The sequence below is a fragment of the Amyelois transitella genome, chromosome 24 (genome assembly GCF_032362555.1).
Source record: "Amyelois transitella isolate CPQ chromosome 24, ilAmyTran1.1, whole genome shotgun sequence".
Lineage (NCBI taxonomy): Eukaryota > Metazoa > Arthropoda > Insecta > Lepidoptera > Pyralidae > Amyelois > Amyelois transitella.
In genome coordinates, this window is record NC_083527.1 from 7,493,861 (window position 1) to 7,521,852 (window position 27,992).

At 37.9% G+C, this 27,992-nt stretch overlaps 1 protein-coding gene across 1 annotated transcript; it reads right to left on the bottom strand.

The window, feature by feature from the left end:
• Window positions 1–21: 21 nt before the first annotated feature.
• LOC106140492 (non-canonical poly(A) RNA polymerase protein Trf4-1) lies at window positions 22–27,916 on the bottom strand. Its single transcript, XM_013342088.2, has 9 exons — window positions 27,350–27,916; window positions 19,961–20,154; window positions 13,205–13,344; window positions 12,577–12,639; window positions 11,032–11,319; window positions 9,734–9,838; window positions 7,864–8,067; window positions 6,529–6,691; window positions 22–5,791 (listed from the first exon to the last, which is right to left on the bottom strand). The coding sequence occupies exons 1-9, from the start codon at window positions 27,685–27,687 to the stop codon at window positions 5,628–5,630; spliced, it is 1,659 nt and encodes a 552-aa protein (XP_013197542.1). The 5' UTR covers window positions 27,688–27,916; the 3' UTR covers window positions 22–5,627.
• Between the last annotated feature and the right edge of the window lie 76 nt (window positions 27,917–27,992).

Below are 27,992 nucleotides of genomic sequence, written 5' to 3' on the forward strand. Positions count from 1 at the left end.
TTTACAATTGAAAAGACGACATTAAATCTTTGCCCTTTAATATTTTAACGAGAAGTAAACAAATGCCTTATATGAGTCGCTACTGGTTAGGTCACATTTTTATATTGATAAAACGCGTTGTATAATACAAAAGTTACATGTATAAGTCACTGTAGGAAGCGTATATGTATCGTCGATCATCGAGCACATTTCAACCAAACGCCTTTAATCACTAAATGTCAATATTGTTGGGAATAAGCAAGTTATTTTTAACGTGACTGCTAAAAATGGACTGTTATATTTTCATAATATTATGTCAGTGGGCGTGTCCTAACATAGCGAACAGCGTCGCGAATTAATGAGGGTTTTTTTTTAAATGCGTCAGACTACGACTCTAGATAGATATACAGAAGATTCATATTAGTTGGCGTAATAAATAATCGCGGGGTCTACGTTCGTGGCAAAAGTTCGAGCAGTTTACAGACCAATCAATCAATTATGTATGTATCAATTAAGAACTATTATATAAACAATGAAAGGAGTATCATAAGAACACTAATGACCTTTCATCAAAAATAATACGTGGATTTTACAATGAATTCAAAGTTTGCGTTATGAACTTTAAGACTAATGAGATGTAGAGTTTGTTCAGTCTTTACAAATATGCTGGTTACCATCGGGTAAAATATTTTTACAGGTCTAAAATATCCCTTTAATTTGACACGAGTCTCATTTTTTTTTTTTTTAACATGACAATCTATGAAATTATGGAAACATATTCCATATTTTAATTGCAGTAAGCTTGAAATTTAAATGTTTATGGAATATGGCTTCCTAATTCATAGATAAAGTTCATATCTTTTTTTCCTGTTTATAAGGAGTTTGGTTGAATGTACTTTGCTTATGCTATATTTTTACATTGTATATACAAGAACACATAATGTGTATGTCTATAAGCACTATTATCTCGTATTTAGTAGTCATAACGAGCCAGTGTTGCCATTTAAGGCAGTGAAAAAAAATAACTTATATGTTAATACAAAACAAGTCTATAAATTTTTTATATTTTTTTACTAAATGGTAAAAACACCTAAACTAAGATACTTTATGTTACAAAAACTATACAAATAAATAGAAATATACATACAGCTTTCAAGAGATCTACAATTCATGACTGGTCAGTTGGTGCGTCGACAATGTTTTACAAAACACTAAAAACAAACGGCTTTAAATACTTTATATATTGTCGTTATCTGAATTTAAGGCTCAATGAAGCGTTTAAATATTTTGTTTGATGCGATTAATGGCTTTTGATAGCGCCATAAATGAGGCAGTATGATTTTAATTTAGAAATAATAATCAATCAGTATAATATTGTGAAACACGTTGGGCGCCAATTTTGTTAATTGTCTTAATAACGACAGGTTAATGAAATTGGCGCCCAACGTGTAATTCTACTAACTTGTTTCATAAGTGCGCAAAAATATTATGTTGTTTAAATTAACTTTGGATTTTTCTTGTTAATTTGATGAAAAAAGTAGCAATCGACAAATTTTAATAACCCGCAAAAATATGTCGACGCACGAATATTTCGAAGTGATGAAATAAATAAATATAAGAAATGACGGCGTGGCAAATCGTACTTTATTTCGAAGGTATAAGGTTCATGTACTACCTACGAAATCTTATGAACACCTCTTAAAATGTGAAGTGTTTGCGATTAGAGTATTATTCTCAACGTTTTAAAATCGAATGATTTTTATTTTATATATGACATAAATGATTTCGCCCAAAAAGCAGTCTTATACTAAATGCATAATTTGCCAATTAGACTCTGATTTTAATGATTTTGATGTATGGTCAAGTCTACCGTCATTTGCCTCCTTTTTTGTTGTTTTTTATTTTAATTTGGACCATACTTATCTAAATGGCTACATAGTAATTAATTATGACTTTTATTAAATTCAAGTTAATTTAACAAATTTTAAAAGTCGAAATCGTAACAAAGATATTGAAGAGTACCGATATCTAGCTAAGGTCTAAAGTCACAGTAATTCTATGTTTATGACGAAACATCATCGTATATTCTGGTGTTGAAAGAATCCATCTCTTCCCCACGGTTGTCGTAAAAGACGACTAAGGGATAGGCTAATAAACTTGGGATTCTTCTTATAGGGGATGGGCTAGCAACCTGTCACTATTTGAATCTCAATCCCATTATGAAGCCATACAGCTGTACGTGGCCTTTCGGTCATTTCAAGACTATGGACTATGTTAATCCCACAAGGGATTTATACGTGATAATATGTATGTATGTAAGTCCCGGTTGCGTCCTAACCTCTCTAAACAGAAGACTGGAGTCGAACAGTGGACTAATCAGGTTTTTACAAGAAGCAACTTCTGCCTGTCCTATGGTACCTAATGTTTACGACGTATCATATTTTTAGTAAGTCCCGCGCGACCGATTTGTAAATTACTGCTTAATAACGGTCATATTTCTCATCGTAAACCAGAAGAAACACTTATATTGGTTTCAGTGGTCTCCGGGGTGCTATGACAACTTAGTTCATACGATTTTCCACCAATGAATATAAATATAGGGTTTAATTTAGCTGGGAATTTACGCGTTAGTTAAGCGTTATTTTCTAGAATTTGTGTAGTAAGAAATAAACCTTACTATTTAATTTTAGTGATGATCACGGGATTTATGTTAAGAAGAAAAATTTGTCGAGTTTAAAGATTTTAACCCATATTTGCAATTTAAATTAATAAAACTAAAGCTAATTTTTATATCAGTTAAATTCTTTAATCGTGGCATTTATTTATTTAACCTTTACATACAGTTCAACAATAAAATGCCGCCGAAGGACCATTTAATAAGCTGTCTCTTATTAATAGTTCCAGTCAGACAAAGACAGCATTACAAAACAAAAACTAGATCACAACAAAGCTAAAATAATTTAAAACATAACTTTAAACAATCTACAACGATTAAATTAATGACTGGCTTAAAATAATATTTTATATTAAAAATTAATCATTTAAATCCCTTTGCTGGACTCTGGTTAAGATTTAAGTTTTACTGGGTTTGGAATCTTAGGAATTATATTCGGGCCATACTGATAACTGTCAAGCAGGCCCTGGAGCAGAAGGTATAATGTGGAAATGAAAGATTAGTTATCAGTTTGTTTGTTTCATTTGTGATTCTTATTCACACTCCCTGATAATTTATTTACTCATAGTAAGAGCATCTGTAAATGGACCTTTATGGTACATAACATAAAGGTTATCGGTATGGCACTGGAGTTTGAACCAACATACCTTTAGTTCATACCCGAATGACCACCATTACTTATTATTCATTTTTTTATTATTATTTAGGTGATATTTTAATAGAAATTCATAAACCCTTTACAAATATATGTTTCATTAAGTTGATATCTACTTCAATTTGCGTAATCTTTTACTATTTTTTTTATTTTGGTTATTTTATTTCGCAGTGAATGTAATGAATGAATTCCACATACGTCAAAAATAATAATTTAGTGCGTATTCAACTTGACTAAAACCAAATCCAAGTTCCTTATGATTCAGTAACTAATTTATACAAGTGGCACTTAGCTTACTCTGTCTGTATTTGTGACTGAATCATTTAGGAAGTCTATATGATCAACCAAATGGAAAAATTGCTTAAATTTATGTTGCGCGGCCATTTTTAAACACAAAACTATTTATTTTTTTCATTGTATTTTTTAAATAATTACGTACCATTAGTACATCTATAATGTTCTTAGGTTACTGTGATATTTCTAATATTAGGTAACTTGATATTTTTTTTTATTTTCACCTAGCAAAGGTCTGTAAAAAATTACCTTTCGCAGTCAACATCTCAAAGAGATAAAAAAAAAGATATTTTTGCTTTCCACACACGTCATTATCTATCGAAGCCGCCTGGAGGGATTGGTTTAGCGTTAACCCAGTCGACAGTTGATTTTGAGTTAATTTTTCTCTCAACAGGCCTAAACAAAAATCCGCGATCGGTCCTAATAACATGAACATTATTCTATTAAATGTGGATGGCACCAGACAAAAAATTGCAAGCCGGTGGCGACATCTACATGAATAGAGTAAATATAAACAAACATGTCCAGCCATGCCATAGGACCCGTATAGTATAAAGTCGGCGCCAGGCGATCCTCGATCACACACTGTTTCTAGCTAAAATCCCACTTCTTACCCCCAAAACGTGAATCCTTCAATTGAAGCGATGGTTAAGATTCGCACGTTTATACAGCAGTCGTCAAACTTGTCAAACAACGCGTTGAGCGGCGGATAATCTTTGATGTTTCAAATTATACTATAACAGCAGTCACGAATATTTATCTACCAACTTGTAGAGCAACACAACGAGGGAATAAGTTTTGCTTTACAACAATGTATTACGAGTCAGATTCACGAATTTTTATGTCCGGGTTATCTTTATAGCTTCAAAGGGCAAGAAATCGCGCGACTACTAATTGTCTTTGTTATGCATTATCTTAACAAATTAAACCTCTTATTAGCAGTCATAACACGTATCTATTGACTGGTAGGACGAGAAATCTAGCATTTATGGAATTTTGATTGAAAATTATGTGCTTTACAAATAGACAGATGATGGAGATTACTTTCACGGCTTCTTACTAAATTTTAGGATTTAAATATTGGGTGATCTTTTACGTTAATAATCTTTTGTTAACAATCTTACCTAGACGAGGCTGACAGCTGTTACATTTTAACATCGATATTTGCTTTTGTAATGATGAATTTATACAGTTGTACATACTATAATATTGACAACTATTCACTTTGAATCCTAAAATAATATTTTTAATAATTTTAATTTTGGTTCTCCTTATAGTGTAATAATAATATGCCAGCACAAAATTTACACAATCTGCTAGATGCCTCACTTCGTCGACATTTTCATGTTATTAAATGACTAATTTTGACCTTTTACAATACTGCCCTATGTTTAAGTTACATATCACTAAGCAGTGATGGACATACATATTTTTCATGGTATCAAGCGTAGTATACTATTTGATTAGAAACTGGAGAGTGGATCCGTGTGACCAGACTATTGTGTTTAAAATGTATTTTATTATCTGCAAAAATAAGTGCACCAAATAATGTGTCGACTGTCTTAGATTAGATAAGTTTATGACATTTAGTATTCTAAATCAATTATCAATAGAATATCTAATACATACAATCACATATTTATCTCTTTCGGTGGCCTTGCTGTCTTTTCGAGACTGTCTACCCCGTAAGGGACAAAGATGTGATTGTCTCATGTATATTCTACTGTTTTGTGGTATACTATACCAATAACAGACTACGAAATGTCACAGAGTATTCCACTAAGACACAATTAACACACAAGTACATTTATTTTCCGCAGATTTCACACTACAAATTCTTTGATCCGAATTTGAACTTCAATCTTCACACTACAAAGTTTCACAACATTTCAAATCCCTCATTTTCCAATTGCATCACTACACTTCTCTTGTTACGAATCGCTCACTGCACTTTTCCTTTAAATCCCCCACTTATCACAATGACACGTATCAGTTGTCGCACTTGTGCCGCACGGGGTCGCGTCATCATCGCTGCTGCGCGAACTGGCGCCGCTTCTTGTGGCGCTCGGCGGGGCGCCGCGGCGGCGAGAAGCGGCGCTGCTTGCCGGCGTTGGTGGCGCCGCTGCTGTGGTTGGCGCGAGGGCCGCGCTTGTTGTCGGCCTGGTTGCCGGAGTAGCGTTGGATTACGCCTGTCGATGAGATGATAATGTTAGATATTTGAATGGGAGAGTTGACCCAAATGGTATTCAAGTGTGGTACGGGACACAAACGTTCATACGACCCGGTAATATTCGTAAGGTGCGCGTTTGACTGTGATGGATTGCGTAAGTCAGATTTATAAACAAAGCTGCTCACGCATGACTACAAAAGTTATGTGTCAGGCGGGAGTGTTACCTGATGTTTTTTTACCAGACTAACTTGCTCCTAGATTGTAGTCATAGGACTCCCAATTCTATCCTAGTCAGGACACAACTGTGAACTCCAGGAGCATAATATAACACAATATATTGTTAACAGAGAGAATTAGTTGTGTGTAGTCACCCATGATCTTATATGAGTTAGTTTCCTTAGATCAGACGGGAGTCGCCTCGTGGTCGGGCTCAGACTCCTCTTATACCCAGAATGTGGTTGATAATATTCTCACAAAGAGGGGATGTAAAGATCAGACTGGTTGCTTCATGTGAAAACCTGTCTTTTCAATCATCAATCCAACGCTCTACCAACGTTCCCATTATACGAGACTAATCATGGTAGGAGTGAGGTGTCGTGTGGTTCCCGGCACCAAAGAATAAGACCACTCCATCTCTTCCCAATGGATGTCGTAAAAGTCGAGTAAGAGATAGGCTAGGCCAATAAACCATCAACTGCTTGAGACGGCGGGCTAGCAACCCGCTACATGAATCTCAATGCAGGCGACGCGACAGACCGGAGGGTATGTTGTTGAAGTCGGAGTTGCTGGTGATGTGGTGTATGATGAGGCTCTGGTGCGCGGACACGCGGCGCGGCGTGGGCGAGGAGCACTGCAGCGCCCACAGCGGCGGCGGGCTCGTGCTCGCCGGCGACGCGTGCTCCGAGCTGTCCGTCCACTCCTGCCGGGGGAACGGACACGGTTACACTTTAACATCAGGTTATCTTATATCTTTTATTGCTACATTTCATTAATTAAATACATTTTATAATTTTTTTTTAAATCAAATCAAATCATCTTTATTGTGGTACACATGTTTTATATAGATCTTAAATATAGAATGATAAATAATAATTAATATTTAATTGATTATAAACTTGCGATTCCTTTTTTAGGCGATGGGCTAGCAACCTGTTACTATTTGAATCTCAATTGTAACTAGCATTGGGCCAAACATCCAATATTGATCAACAAAACTATGAAGATAATAAATTCGATTTTAGCTATTCACCCCGTAAGGGATATAGACGTGATTATATGTATGTAGAAATGAATTGCCAGACTACATACAGGCACTCTGTCGGTAATTCACACTTACCATTTTATACTGACCTACTTCTTTTAAGAACCAGAATTAAGCAAAAGGTCATCACTAAATGGTCACTATGTCGTAAATGTGACACTCACTGACCAAATAACATTAATCTCTTTCCACAATCAATGACTGCAAAATGAGAGCTCTTCACATGATTCTTTTTATTTCACATTACAATAGACCAATCTGACTGACCTGTTCCTGTTCTGGAACAGTAACTAGCGAGAGTTCTCTGCTAGATGGTCGTCTGTGCGTAAAGGAAATTTAAATTCGGAACACATTCTGTCGGTCCTTAACACTAACCATTTAACATTAGACTCCGGTTCTTTGAATTTAGAATGAAGCAAGAGATCAACATGTGATCAATTGTGCCGTGTGGTTTCCGGCACCAATACAAAAAAGAATAGGACCACTCCATCTCTTTCCCATAGATGTCGTAAAAGGCGACTAAGGGATAGGCTTACAAACTTGGGATTCTTTTTTAAGCGAAGGGCTAGCAACCTATCACTATTTGAATCTCAATTCTATCATTAAGCCAAACGGCTGCACGTGGCCAATCATTCAGTCTTTTCAAGACCGTCGGCCCTGTCTACCCCGCAAGGGACATAGACGTGACCGTATGTATTTATGTACGTATCAACATATAACGGTGACAACGGTGCCAAATAGTACCAAATCATAAAGATCTGTTCCCGTAATTGATTACAACGAAACGAGAGGTCCCCCCCCCCCCACATCGGTTGTCCACGGGAACTGACCTGATCCTGGTCGGGGTCGGTGGCGGGCGAGCGCTCGCGGCGCAGCGGGAAGAAGTAGGGCTGGAAGGTGTCGCGCACCCAGCGGCGGTACTGCAGCACGTGGTCGGTGACGCGCACCACGCGGCCCAGCACGCTGTGGCGCGCCAGCAGCGCCGCGTGCGGGCCCACCGCCTGCTGCAGGCTGATGTAGCCGTAGTCGAACGCCTGCACGGGCATTTTTATGTTCATTACTAGAGGCCGCCCGCGACTTCGTCCGCATGGAAACCCTATCAATCCCGCGGGAACTCTGGGATAAAAAGTAGCCTATGTGTTATTCTGGGTCTTCAGCTACCTACATACCAAATTTCATGGTAATCGGTTCAGTAGTTTTTGCGTGAAAGAGTAACAAACATCCATACATCCATACAAACTTTCGCCTTTATAATAGTAGTAGGATGCTATACGTATCTTGATCGAATTAAGGACGTCCTGGTTGAGGGTCAGGGCGAGAGTACCCGAAACCCGGCGGGCTTGCATGAAGAGAGTTATGAATGTGGATGAAGCGATGGAAGTATGCAGAGATCGTGGCAAGTGGAAAGAGGTAGTCTCTGCCCGCCCCTCCGGGAAAGAGGCGTGATTTTATGTATGTATGTATGTATGCTATACATACATACATGTGGATGTTGTAAAAGACAACTAAGGAAAAGGCTCATAAACTTGGGATTCTCATTTCTTAGGCAATGGTCTAGCAACCTGCCACTATTTGAATCTCAATTCCATCCATCCATCCATCTACCATTATGCCAAACAGCTGAACGTGGCCTATCAGTCTTTTCAAGGCTGTTGGCCCTGTCTACCCCAAAAGGGAAACAGACGTGACTTTATGTGTATACACACATACATATGGTCACATCTATATCCCTTGCGGGGTAGACAGAAACAACAGGCTTGAAAAGACTGATAGGCCACGTTCAGCTGTTTGGCTTTGTGTTAATTATAATCTACACTAATATTATAAAGAGGAAAACTCTATTTGTGTGTAGGTAATTAATATATGACCACATATAAAAGTGTTCATTTCGCTCATGCTGTTAATCCTTATCAAGATAAATTATTTCATCATTATACAGTTTATACATATACATTCATACATAAAATCTCGCCTCTTTCCCGGAGGGGTAGGCAGAGACTACCTCTTTCCACTTGCCACGATCTCTGCATACTTCCTCCGCTTCATCCACATTCATAACTCTCTTCATACAAGTTATTACTCAATACAGTTAATGAGTGTGTTATTCAATACAGTTTATTTAGATAATATTTGGTCTTTGAATGATTAAAATTGGTTGGTTTCCTGGGTAGGCATTTTGCAGCGGTAACCGACATAAACGCGGGCGGAGCCGCGGGCGATCGCTAGTTTTATATAAAACTTCAGTATAACACACAACCAAAAGATACTAATAGAATAGAATAGATTTTTTTTCAAAATTTTATACAAGGTATCACTTATTGACGTCACATCACTTAAATCTAATTACAACTACTACCGCTTCCAAAGCGCATGTGTAGAAGAAGCGGCGGAACAAACTACACTACGCATTTATCGATCGTATCAATAAGATTTTGAAGGGAGTCAGGAGAATGGGTGCCCTGTTAGAGAGCAGTACACTCCGGACGTCATTCAGCGACGATAACCTGAAGGTTGATAGAGTCATAGCAGTGCTGTGATAGTTCATCAAACTCATCATTTCGGGGTGGTGATGAGGTTGTTGTCCATCATACATACATACATACATAAACTCACGCCTCTTTCCCGGAGGGGTAGGCAGAGACTACCTCTTTCCACTTGCCATCATCATCAGTGGAATTGTCATTGAGGACGTCAGCTCACCTGTTTGACCTGTATGGCGCCGTAGCTGGAGCGGCCGATGTCGTTGCCGGGCGTCAGCGGGTCCTCGATGCAAAGCAGCGACGGACGGTGGCCGTCGTTCATCTCCTGGGACGTAACAATAACAATTTTCATACATACATACATAAAATCACGCCTCTTTCCCGGAGGAGTAGGCAGAGACTACCTCTTTCCACTTGCCACGATCTCTGCATACTTCCTTCGTTTCATCCACATTCATAACTCTCTTCATGCAAGCTCGGCGGTTTCGGGTACTTTTCACCTGAGCCTTTACCAGGACGTCCTTAATTTGATCAAGATACGTTAGTCTAGTCTTCCCACTCCGACCTTTCCCTCCACACTCTCCTCGTATATCTGCTTAGTCAACCTGCTTTCATTCTTCCTCTTCACATGACCGAACCATCTTCCTTTTCTATTCCTGTAACTACATCTTCTTTCACATGACAACATTCGCTTATCAATTTTTAAATTAAAAAAAAATTCAAATTCATAATTTTTATACATTATTATAGGATATTTCATATCGGTTAATAATTGTCAAAACTTTTGATTTCACAACATTGGTTGACGTCAAATAAATCACTTAAAACCAAGTTTACTGCCGCTTCCAAGGCGCCAGTGCAGAAGAAGCGGTAACAAACTGCCCTGCAGCATTTGCTTCAACAACGTCAACTTCACAAATATCCAAACTTAGATTTTGCTTCATTAGTTTCTTAAGTACATGTTCATTTTATAAGAAATGTTTGTTGTAGATAAATACCGGATAAACTATGTCGTGACTAGATAGCGATTAATCATGGCGCTATCATTTCTTAAAACCGTGAGCTGATTTCGTTGGATTAAGATCTCAGACTGTAATAAATTGTTATAATCGATATGAAAGCGTTATAAAAAGCAGACAACTTAGTTGAAGTAAAAAAAATCTAGTTGAAGTTAGTTGAACAATTAAAATATATTTATTCATATTTGGTCTGCTTATTTCTATAAACTCATGTAGCCTTTCCTCCAATGGAGCAAAAGGGAATTCAACCTTCTTCAAACATAACACATCAAATATAATGTCAAAACTAACCTCCTGAATCTCTTCCCATACAGATTGAAAAAGCCAATGAAGAGAAAGGCTTATAAACTTGGGATTCTTCGCCGCGATGGGCTAGCAACCTGTCACTATTTGAATCTCAATTCTATCATTAAGCCAATACAGTCCGTGGTACCTTACAGTCTTTTCAAGATTTTTAGCTCCGTCTAACCCCGTAAGAAATTAAGCCATGATAACTTACCTTCTGAATCTCGTCCTTAGACACATAGGATCCTCCATTTTTGACCCTTATCGCTGTCTTCACATAATTGAATTTCCTTCCGTACAGCTCGAAGAACTCTATCAGCAGCACTCCCAGATTGTGGGGCTGCCTCAGTCTTTCCGGTCTCGGGTGGAGCTGGAGGAAGCTGATGCACATGAGGATGAGAGAGTAGGAGGAGATGCCGCCGGTGAACACCTCGTTCAGGTCCCGCTGGAGCAGGAACTGCTTCAGGACCATCACGAGACGGGAGAGCACCGGGTACTTTTCCTGTGGGAAAGAAAATTGTGTTTGAATAACTAAGAGTATTATAATAAGACAATACTTTTTGATGGCCTCTGTGGCGCAGCGGTAGTGCGCTTGTCTGTGGCAGTGGAGGGCCCGGGTAGCGAATCCCAGTCAGGGCATGATGAGAAACGAACTTTCTCTGATTGGCCTGGGTCTTGATTGTTTTTATTTATATAAGTATTTATTACATATAAAATATAGTATCGTTGAGTTAGTATCTCGTAACACAAATTTCGAACTTACTTCGAAGCTACCTCAATCTGTGTAATTTGTCCCGTATTTATTTACTTTGGGTTGACTTTAGATAGGAGCATATTTCTACTTTGGAACCGCGCATCAGAAGACGAACGACAAGAGATTATCTAAATAAAAATATATTCGAATAACTTCACGGCGAAATGACTATTGACATTGGTTAGCTAAAAAAATTATACGAATCACATACATTATACTTTTATTTAGCTAAATCATGTCAATAGACATTTCGCCAAGACTTGCTTTATTTGATCAGAGTACTTCCCTGATGTCATGTCATACTAGCTTGCGCCCCGGAACTTCGCTACCGTAAGAATTTCAGGAAAAAAGTACTCCATATGTTATACTAAGTTATATTCTACCCGTGTACTTCCATCTTCGTCTGTTTGGTTGATTTTGCGTCAAAGAGTATCTAACAAATACACACACACATTCACCCACACATCCTTGCAAGTTTTCGCATTTTTAAATAATAGTAGGATTTGCCTAAATAATACCCATTTTGGCTATACGTGACCACCTCATGTGAAATTGGGACCCTTTTTAGAACCATCAACAATTTCTCGCAATTTTATTTATTCTGTTCTCAAAATAACTTCCCTGCTTTTAAAAAGCTAACATATCCTTTGAAAAATTACTACAACTCCATTGTTTAAATTGTTTATTTTAAATGCAATATTTTACACAAACTACACAAATGAAATGGGTATAGCAAATATTGATCACGTAGGTACAGGTGGCGAGTTAATGTGACAAATTTATAATAAAATGAATAATGTAAATGTATCCGTGTGTGCACAGCCTTGGAACAGCCAAGTTTGCATTCAAATTGTATTAGGCAACATTAACTTTATAGAAAAAAAAAATATATATTTACAGCATATTGCTTTAGGGTAAAGCAAAAAATTCATCGATGACATTTTTTTTATATTTCCAGGTCCTGTCAAGTGTAGATAGGAAAAGCTAAATAAAATGAAGTCTAACCTTAAAATGTTTGATGAGCTCAGCACTTTTGACCCCGCTGCTCATGTTGAAGGAGATGTCAACCTGGAACAAGAAACAAATTCACCATTAAATACACGCCGTGGGATTCCCCGCGCTGATAAGACCACACCATTTTTTATTTCAGAGAAAACTATCGGAAATTCAATTTTACTTGATACAACCATTAATCAAACTACGGTCACGAAATGGCCCACCACGGGCTCCTCTAGAGAGGTGGGGATGTAATCGGAACTAAACGGCCAAGATAAAGAAGAAAAGGTAGGTCACGATAGAAGGTTACGGGTCGCCCATAACAGCAAGAATCGCGGCACGCACGCGCCGGGCAGCCAGATGGCATCGTGGCAATGTTTAGCGTTGAAATGCCTGCGATCCCATGATGCCCTCAAAATGGCAAGAAGGGGCGCACGGAGGGGCTTTAGTGGGTAGGCTGGTGTATTAGGGTCCCCCGCTTTCCCGGGCGAAGACCCGGGGATTGTCCGTAAAAAGGAACCCTTCCCCTTCGCTCACAAAAAAAAAGGTCATGATAGCAGGTGCACCCTAATCCATGAACCATTACACTCACTCACTGACTCAGATGAACATGTTGATGAGAGACGATATTTCTCACCTTAACGTCGGAGTATTTGTCGGTCATCTTAACGATGGGCACTGTCGCCTTCTCCAGCACCTTGATGCTCTCCTTTTCCGCGATATCTTGCAACACCAGTTCGCGCTCCAACGTCCACAGCGGCAGCTTCTCCCATTGACCTGGAATAAGGAATGAATTGCGTTAAGTCATAACTTGTACATTATTTGATAGCTAACCGTTGTTCTTACGGGGAGGAAAATCATCGTGAGGATGTTACATATTCAGGGAATTGGACGTACGAGTATATCCCTGATGTAATATGGGTTAGGCATTGCAGTGTAACCTTAATATGATGTGACTAAGGTTTTAATTTCTAATTTCAATCCACACATTTTAATGCGTAATAGCCCAGTTCCCCAGGAAACCTTACCAAACTGGGAGAAAATCGTCCCACGTGTCTACTCAATTGAGTAGGACTAGAAGGATAGACGGAAATTTTTAAACCGTTTTGTGATCAATAAACTTCTTCACTATTTTGCCTAATTGCAACTTTATCGCTGATCTCACTAATAAAGTTACTAACCATGTCTACGTCATCGGCTGTAGTGACGTTAGTGTTATAAAACCGATAACACGCGGGAATGCTTCAATGGCCGGCGGTTCATTCATGGTTTAGTACAATGTGCAATCTAATGCTGTATAGGAGTGGGCTTGATAGCATTGTTCTATAGTACAATTTAACAACAATTGTACAAGCTAGCGAACAAAAGTCTCTTTCCGCGCAGATTGTAAAAGTCCGTCAAGGGAAATGCTAATAAGTTGGGATGCTTAGAGGAGTGACAAGCGAGCTGTCACTATTTAAATTTCGATTACATCAACCTACATTAATGATTCGATTGAGTTATTTCATTAGCATGATCCGATGACCCCCGCTGGCCATACAAACCCATTTCACCAATTGATTTTAGAACCACGACAATGGAGCAACTATCATATCATAGAACCTCCGAACGTAATGCGAATGGAGTATACAGATGCAACGATACAGGCATTCATTTAGAAAACATTAGCAAAATTTCCACTGTTTAGAAAGTCACAAACAAAAGCTAGAATATACTAAATCACACTTTGTAGCTATTCAACATTCCTATTCAGCGTAAACCAATCGATTATGTACTAAATAGATAATAATAAATGTGACAACATCAAGATCCATCAATATGAATGATTTCATTCGACGCTCTTATCAAAATAACGCCATGAATAGATACAATAGCTGACATGAATACACAAATTATGCAAATCAATATTCGTAATGGCGGGACCAAATTGTATGCTTTATCATGTTTTTAGCGGATGTAGAGGTGTGATGCGAAATCCTGATACGCGAGCCAATGGAATTAAATCTGAGGTCACTGAAGACGAGACAGAGGATAGAGACAGGTCGGAAGGCGGACCACGGGCTTTGAAGCAATGCGGTGGAGGGTGCAAGCGGGAACATGCCAAGATGAGATAGATAGAGATCTTGGTGTGATGATAATCCATCTTAATTATCTACATTCTGTTTGTTAAGAGTAGACATTCAAGTGGTGATCCGAAGACGAACATAGGCACACAACACAGAACAGAAGTACTGTATTAAATGCTCCTGTATATAAGTAGTCTCCCAACTTCTCCCCCATTTGGTATTTAGACGTCGTCGTTACAACACCCATGACCTGACCTAATCTGTTAGGTTTCTCTATGTTCACGCGGTCAAGCATTAGTTAGTCTTTGCTTGTTGTAATCCAGATTGATTTACTCAGACCCGAAGCGTGGTCAAAGATGGACCCCGTTGGGAAAGCAGCTTAGACAAATGCACGGAAGATATAAAGACTAAACTTAACCCGAATCTTAGATGTTCTTAGATAATTTCGGAAAGGCCTGCGTCCATGCAGATAACGAAATTCTTCAATGCTCTAAGACGATAATCTCTCTACATGACCGTATCACGACAACCCAGCCGCGGCTTACCTCGGTATAGCGGCAGAAGGACGCGGGGCCGTCCAAAATATCCGCTATTTATATCGCTCGCATTGTACTATCCGAGTCGACTAACTGATAGAGTATCGTCATGCGATTATGTGTGACTGATCGTAAATATTGTTTGCCGTATGTCTGAATTGAAAACATCAAGCTTGCATGAAGATAGTTGATGTAGATGAAGCGAAAGGAGTAGGTACGCAATGTCGTAGCACTTGGTAAGATAGATAGGTAGACATTGCCTACTACATTCTAAAAAAAAAACAAAAATGTCTTGTTACGGACAGTGAACCACAGAGTAAATAAAGCAGCATGTTTTTACTTTGATTATAAATGTTCATTATCTTTATAATGTTGGCTCTGTAAACAAGTAAACACAGTAGACGGTTCCGCTTCCGCTATCATACTAATTCAATCAAGCTCATCAACATAATTGCCCATAATTGCCGACAGTCGCAGGTCTGAGTCATCTGACCTCAGAGCCTGACATAAGGACAATGCAGTCAGCTGCATTAGATCAGCTTCATGTGAAGATATGACGCAATCAGTTGCGTTTTGGAGATTTTATTGCCATGAAGAACAAGCCATTTGATCTTTTCCTCATTTCGAACAGGACAAGGTTTAATAAATATTGCACAATCCGGTGACAACAGTTCCCGATAATACAACTATTTTAATTGCACTAGTTTAGTCGAATAGATAACTAATTAACAATAATGAGAATGTGTGTTAGACAGCTGACTCATTCTTACAGAATTCGGAATAATATAAGACAATAGAAATGCCATATTGTACTTGGAACTGTAGGAATGATGTTTCGTCGTTTTGACTTTTGAGTGGAGCGCAATTTTGATCTGTTGAAAAGCTATCAAATAAATATCAGATTTAGATGCAAGGTGAAATCAAAACTTGATATGACGATGTCATTATCATCATGGCGTATACCACGTCGCTGTGACCTAAATCGGCCTGGATGATTCATCTCTGCGATGCTCTCTATTTGCCGCTTCTATGAGGAGTAGGCACAGACCGAGACTAGTACATTTTTCAATTGCCTCGATCCATCCATACTTTTTCGCTTTATTCACATTCATAACTCTATGCAAGCTCGTCGCTTAAGGGTACCAGTCAAGACCTCCCTGAATTTTTCAAGGAACATTGGTCTAAGCCTTCCCCTTGCAACGTGTCTTATTACTTTTCTTATCACTTCTTGTCTTAATCATAATTCTATATTCAGTTCATCCCCAATAATTTCTCAATTGATTTTGCAACGTCATCATTTTGGGCATATCTTATTAATTGCCGCTTCTGTAGTCTTATACTATTCCAAACTCATGACCGATAATTTATCAGGCCGCAATTGATTTTGCATCAATCTTTTTGCGTACATCTAAATACAGTATCAACGGCACTGGTGTGATGGCGTACGATCACGGTCCAGCGAGCTGGCCGGCCGCCGTGACCACGGTTCGATGACCTGCTTCTGGTCTTCCGGCAACTGTTTGCGGATATAAATATATAGATACTGAACAGTTACAGAGATTGAGCCCGCCCCATAGTAAGTTTGAAACTTGTGTAAAGTTTGTTTTTGGCCGGTATTCGAACCCGATCTTATGTATCTTGTCGAATCGGAGAGAGGAATGACGTGATCTTATGATTTATCTATTTGTAACAAGAACGTGTCAATATTAAATGCTGGTTGACGCCATAAGAAATAGAACCACTGTCAAGTAGCCTTCTGAATACTATTGCAGCAAACATTTTACTTTTGCAGAAATCCTTGCTAGGCCCATCCTAATGCAAACTATCATGCAAACATGTTGCTGTTTTCAAATCAGTAACAGCTTATTCCTTGCCCTAACTATAACTCAAAACAGTTAAACTCACCGACCCCGTTAAAAATGAACTTGGCAGTATTAAACTGATAAAAAGTTCCTTTATAACAAGAATAAAGGACTAGAAACCTTTCTTTGCAGAGAGACTTGCGCTTAAAGGCATTTAAACATAATAGCAGCCAGATATGCAAATCGTTTTGCAAATGTGAAGGACGCTAAATCGCTTCATGTATATTTTATTTATCTGCGAAGTGCGCGCCGGAGAAGCAGCCGAGCGTTAAATGATGAACATTTTAAACAAACAAGAGGCATTTCTTCATTGGGAAATAAAAACAAAAGTAAAGCTGGAGGGCAGTCATTTCTGAGGAATCATATCAACCATTAATCTATTCTACCGTAATATTCTACTCTCCCTCTCTCTCTTGAAAAATATCGCGTCACAAACATACATACAGAAAATGCATTATATTGGTTGTAGACAATATTGGTAGATAATATCGGTAAATGTTCTCTGGGCTGGTAATTTGTGAATGAAAAAAAGAGTGAAAATAGACATATGGGTAATCGAACTGTAACAATTTTAGACAATAAACTAGAAATAGAAGTTCGTAAAGATGAGTCACAAACAAATAATGGAACAAGAAAACATGAAGACGAGATATGTTGACGCGTTTTGTAGACGTTGAGTAAAAAATATATTTTGTACGAGCATGAAAATGAATAAAATGGTAGCAATGTGTGCAGATTTAAAAATTTAACAACGGAAGGCAGATATGTTAATAATTTTATCAAAACGTGAGCAGTTTTAATGGCACTCGAACGATTAGATAGGTAACTAAAGGAATAATATCTAAATCTTTTTGTTTAAGCACCTGCTGAAAAATAGTTAAATTAACTCTTGATGAATTGAAATTGCACTTTGAATTTAAAAACATGAACTTTATTTACGGGTAATACTTGATTGGTCTTATTTCATAACTTAATAGAATTCCAATTTAACTCAAAAATTTTATTTTAATTTTTTTGTAAGTGGCCAGTTGCAACCATTGTAAACGAAGTTAAAGAGTTTTAACCAATATTAATTCTAAATTTTACTAAACACTTTTGAAAATTTGGTTTTCAGTAGCACAACACAGCCAAACACTTGAACTCATAAAATAAAAGAAATAAGATAAGAAAACTTTCCATTCTTTTAAAATCTGAACATGGCTTACATCGGAATAGATACAAGTCCAGATTATGTTGTAAGTTTTTAAACAGATTTGAACGAAATTGGAAAGGTAGTCTTAGTCTTTGAACAAAAGGACAACATGTAATGGAATTTATATAATAAACTTACTCAAATTTTTCTACCAAGAAACAACTTTCAAAAGTTGTAAAAAGACAAAGTTAAGGCTCGCAAACGGGCACTGTAATTGTTTTGCGTCAACCGCTGTCAATAGTTGTGCTAAGTGATGAAATACCTACCATGTTTCGTACCCCACTTACCACATCTCTTGCTTTTCAAACGTCGCAATCCATAAATACATACATAAAATCACGCCTCTTCCCGGAGGGGTATGCAGAGACTACCTCTTTCCACTCGCCACGAACTCTGCATACTTCCTTCGCTTCATCCACATTCATAACTCTTTTTATGCAAGCTCGGCTAAATCCATTAATCATTAAACTATTATGCACCTTAAAAAATAAATTAAACAAAATGTCTTCTCATGAAAAATCTGCTACAATCCGCCAAGGCTTATTTCTCGGATATTTACATAGGCGCACGCCCAGCAGTCGCGATCACATTCTTTCGGCACCAGTTCAAGGTCGCGTGAAAGTCAGTTATGCGCTGTTATGTAGCCAGGGTCATTTCCTCCCTTTAAGACTGGGTAATGATTTAATTACTTTACGACTAGCTTTTGCTAATGGCTTTGACAGCGTGAGCCTTGATGGTGTACACCTGTCGTTATTGCTCACATGTCCCTATCATGTGCGATTCACACGCAATATTTATTAGTATGATACATACAAACACATATAGTCACGTCTATATCCCTTACGGGGTAGACAGAGCCAATAGTCCCGAAGAGACTGAACTGACTTTATAAGTATGATGCCGGATAATTGTTGCTGGCAGCACCTTTACTAACTAGATAGTTAGATGAGGCTCCCATAAAATCCCCTTGTTTAAACATGGCCAAATCTCGTAGTTTCAACAGCACGCAACTTGTACGCTATACCCTATGTACCCACATCGCTTTAACTTCATCTGCAGTTAAATCACTTTCTCTCTTTGCTGCTAAGACACTAGTGACAGTTGGTGATCCCTAGACACAGTAATCATTTAATTGCTTAAGAAACTTCACTCTTTCTCATCTTCCAAGCTTCAGGATAACAAGATGAGTGCGACTGCGCGTGGTGTAACGCGTATCGTCAACCCTCTAGAACAGGGGGTAAGTAATACAGGATTATAAGGAGAATCAAGAAATTTTGTAAGCAGATGTGTGCTAAGAAAGAAAACGCGACAGCAGCGCACTCCTCCCACTCGACGATAACCCGAGCTTTGGTTTGGTGGAGACATAAAGTTAGTGAAATAGTAGGTGATCCATCGTCTCCACACCACCAGACACATCGCTCATTGAAAAGAATAGAATAGAATAGATTTATTTTCAAAATTGGATACAAGGTATCACTTATTGACGTCACATCACTTAAATCTAATTATAACAACTACCGCTTCCAAAGCGCATGTGTAGAAGAAGCAGCGGAACAAACTACACTGCAGCATTTTCATCGGGCGTCAATATACAAATATTGATCTCTTAAATCTAAATCATGGACGAATGCACATTGTCTACATTAAAAAACATGAATGAATGTAGAACTAGCCAATTGCCAGAACAATCACCTGCCACCTATTGTGTCATCCGTGGAACTGTAATGTAAGACTCACCAATAACGACGAGGTCGATATCGCTCGTTGGGAGATACAGGCCGGTGCGGAACGAGCCGAACACCTCCACCCGCGCCTGCGGCCACAGGGACAGGATGGCCGACCGGATGCGAGCCACCACGGTGGTGCGCACCATGTGTTCCGTCTCCGTTGGAGACATGTAGTTGTAGAAGTGCTCGATCTCCTCGTGCAGGCTGGTGGGAGAAAGGAGGCTGTTAAAATGGGGGACCAGATTATTTTACCTAATCTTTAGTCAGTCATACTATTTGGGTCTCTGCTTTACGGGAGAAATTTAAGAGACAGTACAGGCAGACGGAGATCCTTTCCTGATGAAACACATCTGACGGTCAGCTTTTTAGTTAAGTGGAGCATTGAAAATTTGTTCTTTACATAAGGTACGGTAAGCAGTTGTGGAAGGTGTGATCATGACTGGAAACAGATGATTTTCCGGCAGTCATCCTCGGAGCATAATTCCCAGTGACGTCCTCACCTTTTTGGCGCCCGGGGAAGCAGGGAAGAAGGGAAGAGCCCGGGGTCCGCCTGTGGACACGATCCCGAGGTGGCAAGGTAGTTAAACCTAGATGTTACAATAAGAGACTCCCGTCTAACTCCCGTAACCTGCTTGGGTACCTAACCCAGGTTCATGGTAACATATCCAGTTTTTCTCGGGGGCAAATGTTTTTGGTAATATTCTATAAAAACTATAAAAATCTACGACCTACCTAAGACAGGTCTGATGTGCTTACAAATTTAAATTACAACAATTTGCGTTTATCAAGAAATCTGACTTAAAGATAACACGCTATAAAAGAGGTTTACTTGTAATTATTTTAACTTCAAATCGAATTCATCTCTACAGCTAGTCATAATAAAACTCGTTAAAAAGAACCGTAATAAATTTTTGATGCAAAATGAGTTTACATACCGTCACGGCCGATTTATTAATTGACTTAGCAACAATGGTATACGTATAAAGTCTTCTACATAATATAGTGTACATGTTGTTATGATTACAATATGTACAGTACAGTGTGTGCTGTAACGCTATTGTTATTATATTTTTCATTTAACTTGACTTGTTTTTTTTTGGTAGTGTAGATACGTTTGACGCAAATCTTGTTTTCGTAAAAAGGCTAATATTTTTTGCCTGTACTTGGTTCAACCGCTTGAATTTGATTGAGTCATTTGACTTCCATTTCTTGGTCTTGTCGTTAACGCAAATATGTTCAAGTTGTTCTTGAATTCTAAAAATAAATCATTAAAGGGGAACCCTCACAAAAAATATTTAAAACGGGACCCTATTGCTGAGACTTCGTTGTCCGCCACCAAGCTGTTCATGATCCGTGATAGCTAAATTGAAATTTTTACAGATGGTGTTCGTATTTTATACATATTTAAGGAAGCTTGCTTACATCAGGTGATTTTTTTGTCTACATTTGCTCAATATAACGGCAATAGTTAGAAATATGGATATGTACGGAACCCTTGATGTGCGAGTGCTAGTCGCACTTGGCCAGTTTTTTATTTCGGTAGTGACTAAAACGGATTTGAAGATTGCTAGAAAAAAGGTGCGGTCTGGATACCGTTCTGATTGACAACGATAAAAAGAACACTATCAATAAGTTAAGATAGAAGTACAATCGGAAGTTAATATCTATACTAATATTATAAAGCTGAAGAGTTTGTTTGTTTGAACGCGCTAATCTCAGGACCTACTGGTTCGAATTGAAAAATTATTTTACTGTTGGATAGACCATGTATCGAGGAAGGCTTTAGGCTAAATAACATCACGCTGCAACATTAAGAAGCGGAGAAGTAATAGAAAATGTGAAAAAAAAAACGGGGAAAATGATCCTCGAATTAACTATTCCACGCGGACGAACTCGCGGGCACAGCTAGTAGATAATATGAGGTACGACAGTCGGGCCGGAGCGCTTGGTACCTATAGTCTAAGATCCGGCTGCAAAATCACTACGTTCATCGCGTAGTTAATCAAACTCACATTTTAACATACATTTATGAATAGGATAATACATAGATAATAGGGTGCCAGTCAATAAGTGGCCGCAAGTAATTTTAATTAAATTAATGTTAATTAATTTTCCAAAAAAAATTTCGTTCACTTGTTTTTTAAATAAAATATCATCCACATCATAGAAATGTATGTAAAGAATTCGAAAATCAATGGGTGCCGTTACACACTCGGCCGCAACTACTACGCAGCCAGGTGTAAACAGGTAATATTTTGGTCTATTTATACGTTCATGTCGTACACGCATGTTTTTTATATCAAATTAAAGCTAATTTTTTTTTTTAATATGATGATATATCGCTGCCTGTGAATAAATGGCCGCAAATTAAGGTTGCTAGCTGTTAAAAACTCGAGGTATCCGAGATAAAGTGAAAGAATTTTACTACACAAAAAACACTTTTTCATTTTTCTAAAATGTTAATATTACTTTTATCAACGTAATAAATAACACTTTCAAGTTCAATAAATAAATGATATCAACAACGTTGTGTATAACGAGCTCAAAAAGAAGGTTAGCATATAAGAATAATTTAGCTGCACTGTTGAGAACCCTATCTATACGCGTGCGCAATGGCTTCAAATACTCGCACAGCTGGTACTCGCCATCCTTGTCTAACAAGTGGCGTTACGCGCTAACTCTCTTTCACTTTATCTCGGATACCTCGAGTTTTTAACAGCTAGCAACCCTAATTTGCGGCCATTTATTCACAGGCAGCGATATATCATCATATTAAAAAAAAAATTAGCTTTAATTTGATATAAAAAACATGCGTGTACGACATGAACGTATAAATAGACCAAAATATTACCTGTTTACACCTGGCTGCGTAGTAGTTGCGGCCGAGTGTGTAACGGCACCCATTGATTTTCGAATTCTTTACATACATTTCTATGATGTGGATGATATTTTATTTAAAAAACAAGTGAACGAAATTTTTTTTGGAAAATTAATTAACATTAATTTAATTAAAATTACTTGCGGCCACTTATTGACTGGCACCCTATTATCTATGTATTATCCTATTCATAAATGTATGTTAAAATGTGAGTTTGATTAACTACGCGATGAACGTAGTGATTTTGCAGCCGGATCTCGTACTACCTGCTAGTTGCAAGTCATTGCTAAAGTGTCTATATACTTGGAAGAGGACTTTCTTATAAAGAAAAACTTTACCTATGCAACATAAGCAAAACTTTACGAAACTCAAAACTACTTAATAATATAATTATAAAATTCAACCATTTATGTATATTTAAGTCTTAATTCTATCATTAACCCAAACAGCTAAACGTGGCCTATTAATCTGTTTCATACTGTGGCTCTGTCTAGCCCGCAAGGGATATAGACGTGATTATATGTATGTATCATATCGCGGTCTTGTAAATAACCGAAATATCAAAATCGTTATCACAAAACAATGACATAAGATTATCAGAATCTGGTACCGTTTCGATGTTTGTCGGCCTTCACACTTGGTCACCTTGGATACGATTAGACGTTAGACCGTCACGCGTTTTATCAGTTGTAGTATTATGTGTATTATTAAATTCTCTCCCATCACAGCTTGTTGTTATATAGCTATTTCATTAAACGGTCTAGATCAGATAACTATGTACGGAGACTTTTAATCCTCCTAATCATAGGTATAACAAAATAAAAACAGCAATAATAAATCAGGTGAGAGTTAAGAATTGGCAATTTTGCATGATTATATACGTGTGAATGTAATTATTAAGGAATATGGTAAATTACAAGTGTTAGAAGATCAAAACGCCTAGACTTTCCACATTCTACACGACCTGTCTAACAGCTAGACTACATAGCGAGCGGGCGACCTAGATTCACAAGACTGAATGTGAAGAATTCGTCTAAAATATGTTAAACAATCATGGCATGGGGTTTAGAATCTATTTCTCAGTATAAGTTTGTTTTTAAATACTTTATTGTACATAACAAGTTTTTAGTAGTACATAAAAAAACCATTAAAAATAACAATGCACAAAGGCGGACTTATCCCAACGAGGGATTTTTCCAGTTATAAGTAGATGCACTTTTGATTTCAAATCACAATTCCATCATCATGCAGCCGAACGTGGCCCTTCAGTCTTTTCAAGACTTCGCTCTGTCTACATCGTAAGAGATTGAGAAATGTTTTTCAGTACAAAACAAAATCGCCGTCAATGCTGCGGTAATTCCCCGCCTCCATAACCCATACAACCCAAGCAAATTGAACGTGAGTCATACAAACTGCGTGCGGCTCAGGCATTCACTACATCTAATTAAATTATTTAGGACATCCGTGGCACGATCCCGTGATGTACAGGAACAAATTCCATGAGAAACCTGGATATTATACCTTTTTAAAAAAAACCGGTCAAGTGCGAGTCGGGCAACGCGAACTAAAGGGTTCCGTAGTTGCGAATGCCAACTTGAGATATATGGTCTTGTCAAAATCTTTTTTTTTAATAATAATCTGAGTGTGTTTGACCTCAAAATGTTGGTTAGCAATATGAGTACTAAGGTGGTGCGCGCAAGCTCAAATAATGCCTATTCAATCGTTCATTACATACATACATACATATGTTCACGTCTACATCCCTAGCGGGGTAGGCAGAGCCACCAGTCCTGAAAAGACTGATAGGCCACGCTCAGCTGTTTTGTTCAGCTCAGTTTGGCTTTGTGATAGAATTGAGATTCAGAATCATTCATTCGTTAGTAAAATAAGTCATGGAAACCTTCAACCACTGGACTCGGTACGACACGGTGACCCGCTAACAATTCGCGTTGTTTTCGACGGTGACATAACTCTGCAAGATTGTCGGGGGGGCACTGACTGCCACTGTCAAGGCCATGTTGTTACGTACGATCTTACATACTCCATGTTTACTGTTACTATGCCAGTCATTTAGAATGAAAATTGTGATTATAATTTTGCAGAGCAATATAAAACACTAAGTACTTGTTCGCCCTGGCGTTTGTCCCAGTTAAATTCTCACCTCTCTGGGGAGCAGAATGGGATGCGTTTTTAAACGACTTCAAAAAAGGAGGAGGTTCCCAATTCGACCGTAATTTTTTACCATTATCGTGGATTGGGGATACTAGGTTTTTTATACAAAGCGAATCTCTTCTGACCTCTGCAGCGTTTTCATAGAAACCTAATCACCTAACACACATTGGATCATGGTAAAAGCTGCACTAGACAAATGTTTCCATTTCCTTAGTAGGGTTGTACGACATCCACAGGAGAGAAATGGAGTGGTCCTATTCTAAAGTTCAGGAAACCACATGTCACACTAAAATGTTTCATTATTTTGTCAGCTCATCCCACAGGATGAATTTCGGCAGGCTAAGTTGGCGTAAGTTGCCCAATAGTTGGTGCGATCAGATCCACACCACATTCCACACCACCAGAGACGGGATAGATGAAGGCAGATCGTGCGAGAAAAAGTGATGAAGAAGGATGGTCACGACCCTCAGCATTGGGAAACAATAAATAAATAGGGGGGACAAATTAAACAGATTGAGTTAGCCTCGAAGTAAGTTCAAAATATGTGTTATGAGATACAAACTCAATTAAACTATATTTTTATAATAAATACTTATAAAGATAAACATCCAAGATCCAAGCCAATCAGAGAAAGTTTGTTTCTCATCATGATGTGATGGGGAAAGATAAGGTGTGATTTTAAAGTGCCAGAATCCATATAACACTTTATAGCTCTTCTAGTTTCCAAAATGAATTTTAATGACCATTTTGCTCAAGTTACATAACCAAACTTTCATTAAAATCTATCTAGTCGGGATATGGTAAAAAAAAAAAAATTGAGAACAGACACAAATTTCTATACTGTTTTCATTATACATATTGAAAAACTGAACCAGAAGCTTGAGTCAAAACAATTAAATACAACACAATCACAAGAAAGTGTAACAATTAATCAGCTGATAAAATATTAGGTTATCACCATGACCTGTACTGATAACGCATGTATGTAAATTAAATTGTAATGTAAAAGTGGTCTCCGAGTGTTGACTTGATAGCAATGGTTGAGGCATGCAACTTGTAATAAACAGTACTAGGTTTGAATCAACACCATGGTACTACTTATAATAATGTTATACTTGCAGTAGCTGAATGTGGCCTTCAAGACTTTTGGCTCTGTCATCCCCGTATGGGATAAAGATGTGATTAAATGTATGAATGTGTAAACACATAAAGAACATAAGTTTTATTGTGTGGTTTGATGCCATTATGCTGAGGAATCTTGCTTGTATAAGCACCTGAAAATGTTGTCCTGATCATAGAAGGATTCTTACTTTCAATTCTCCTGGATCCCTTTCCAATCCTAAGTCGTAATAATGGCAGCTATCTCAAACATCAAAGTTGATGATGCTATGAGACCATACTTCAGCAAACTAATGGTATCATATTAGGTATTGGGAGAGGCTTACGCCAAGCAGTGGGTGAATATATGCTGAAGAAGAAGAGTTCTTGACATAGACAGCACAGACGCAGAGACAGCGTTTACTTCTCAATAAACATATAATAAGACAAGCTATCACCAGCGGCTCCGCTCATCCAAGACAACCAAAAAACAAATACCTATACAAATTATAAGTATGGTTTGATTTTATTATCAAATATTGAATTTTGCACATAGCAACAAACTTTAAATTCTTAAAAATAGATGATGAATAAAATCAAACAAGATCTAAGAAACACATCAATAACAGAGCTACGTCAGTGAGGTGTTTTGGCAGAGCTCCAAACTGCACCTACGCTACACATGTTAAGACATCTGTACACTCTAGTTTGCTATTTCATTCAGCGCACACATATGTCACATCTTTATTCCATATTTATTATATGTATGGATGTTTTATTTCACAGAAGTAAGGCAATGTCATGTTGGTATTGAAATTCAGGAATCACTGTTTCTTCCTAAATTAAGTTTACATAAGTTTACAAATATTTATGAAAAATCCAAATATATGCAGAGAAACTGTGTTAAACAGACCTTGTGTATAGTTTTAAAAATATACTTAACAGCTTTTTGAAGGGGGCTGATAATTAAAAACCCTTATGAGTAAGATTATGGAAAATTGCTAGAAAAAAAATAATGTATAAATGTGTCAAAGGCTTAAAAACGTAACCTAATCTTATCTAACCAGGGACCCAATGGACTGAACCTTTTGAAAAGTTCTAACTGAGCACAGGAGCAGTGCACCAGGAGCGCCAAAATCATCAGGAAAGTTAGCCTGCCCGCTCTCATTCCGCTCACCGCGCGACCCTAACCAACATGCCAAACACGTTGACAGCGGAGGCGATAAAGAAGACATCCAAATAGCTACTCACCCCAAAATGCCTGGCTTGTACATATAGTTGGGTATCCTCCACGGACACCCACCGAATTCGCCTATGAGAGCATCGTGGTTTTTGTTCAGGTTAAATGTCGATGCGCGGTTATCGTTCATTTTCCTCCGCGCTGGGTTGAAGTAATTGTTATTCCTATTTTCACCATTCACATCATTTATTGGTATAAAGTCTTGAGCTTTATTCACATTTGGGTTAGCGTTCTCTAAGTTTTTCAAGTTCATTTTGTCTATTTCACTTTGAGTTTCCCAGATACGAAGCCACAGGCGCTTCGCGGGTCCTTCCTGCTCGGGCTGATACCACGCGACGGCGGGATCCATTCAGCCGGAGCAAGGTTCCACTATATGGAATGACACATACTGTTACATTTCACATTTATTTTATCGTATGGAAAATTAACACAAAACAAAAATAAGTCACACCACATTCGGAACATGGACGACACGCGTATAGTTGACAGTTCAACTAATAGAGGGAGCCATCTTAGCAAAATACCTACGTTCTAGATTCTAATCCATTAAATACTTTTAAAGGAAAAATATACAGATCTATCAGAATAATATTTGCAAAGTACGAATTAATTAATAATTTATATTATTTTTAACTGCAAGGATGTAATCAAGTT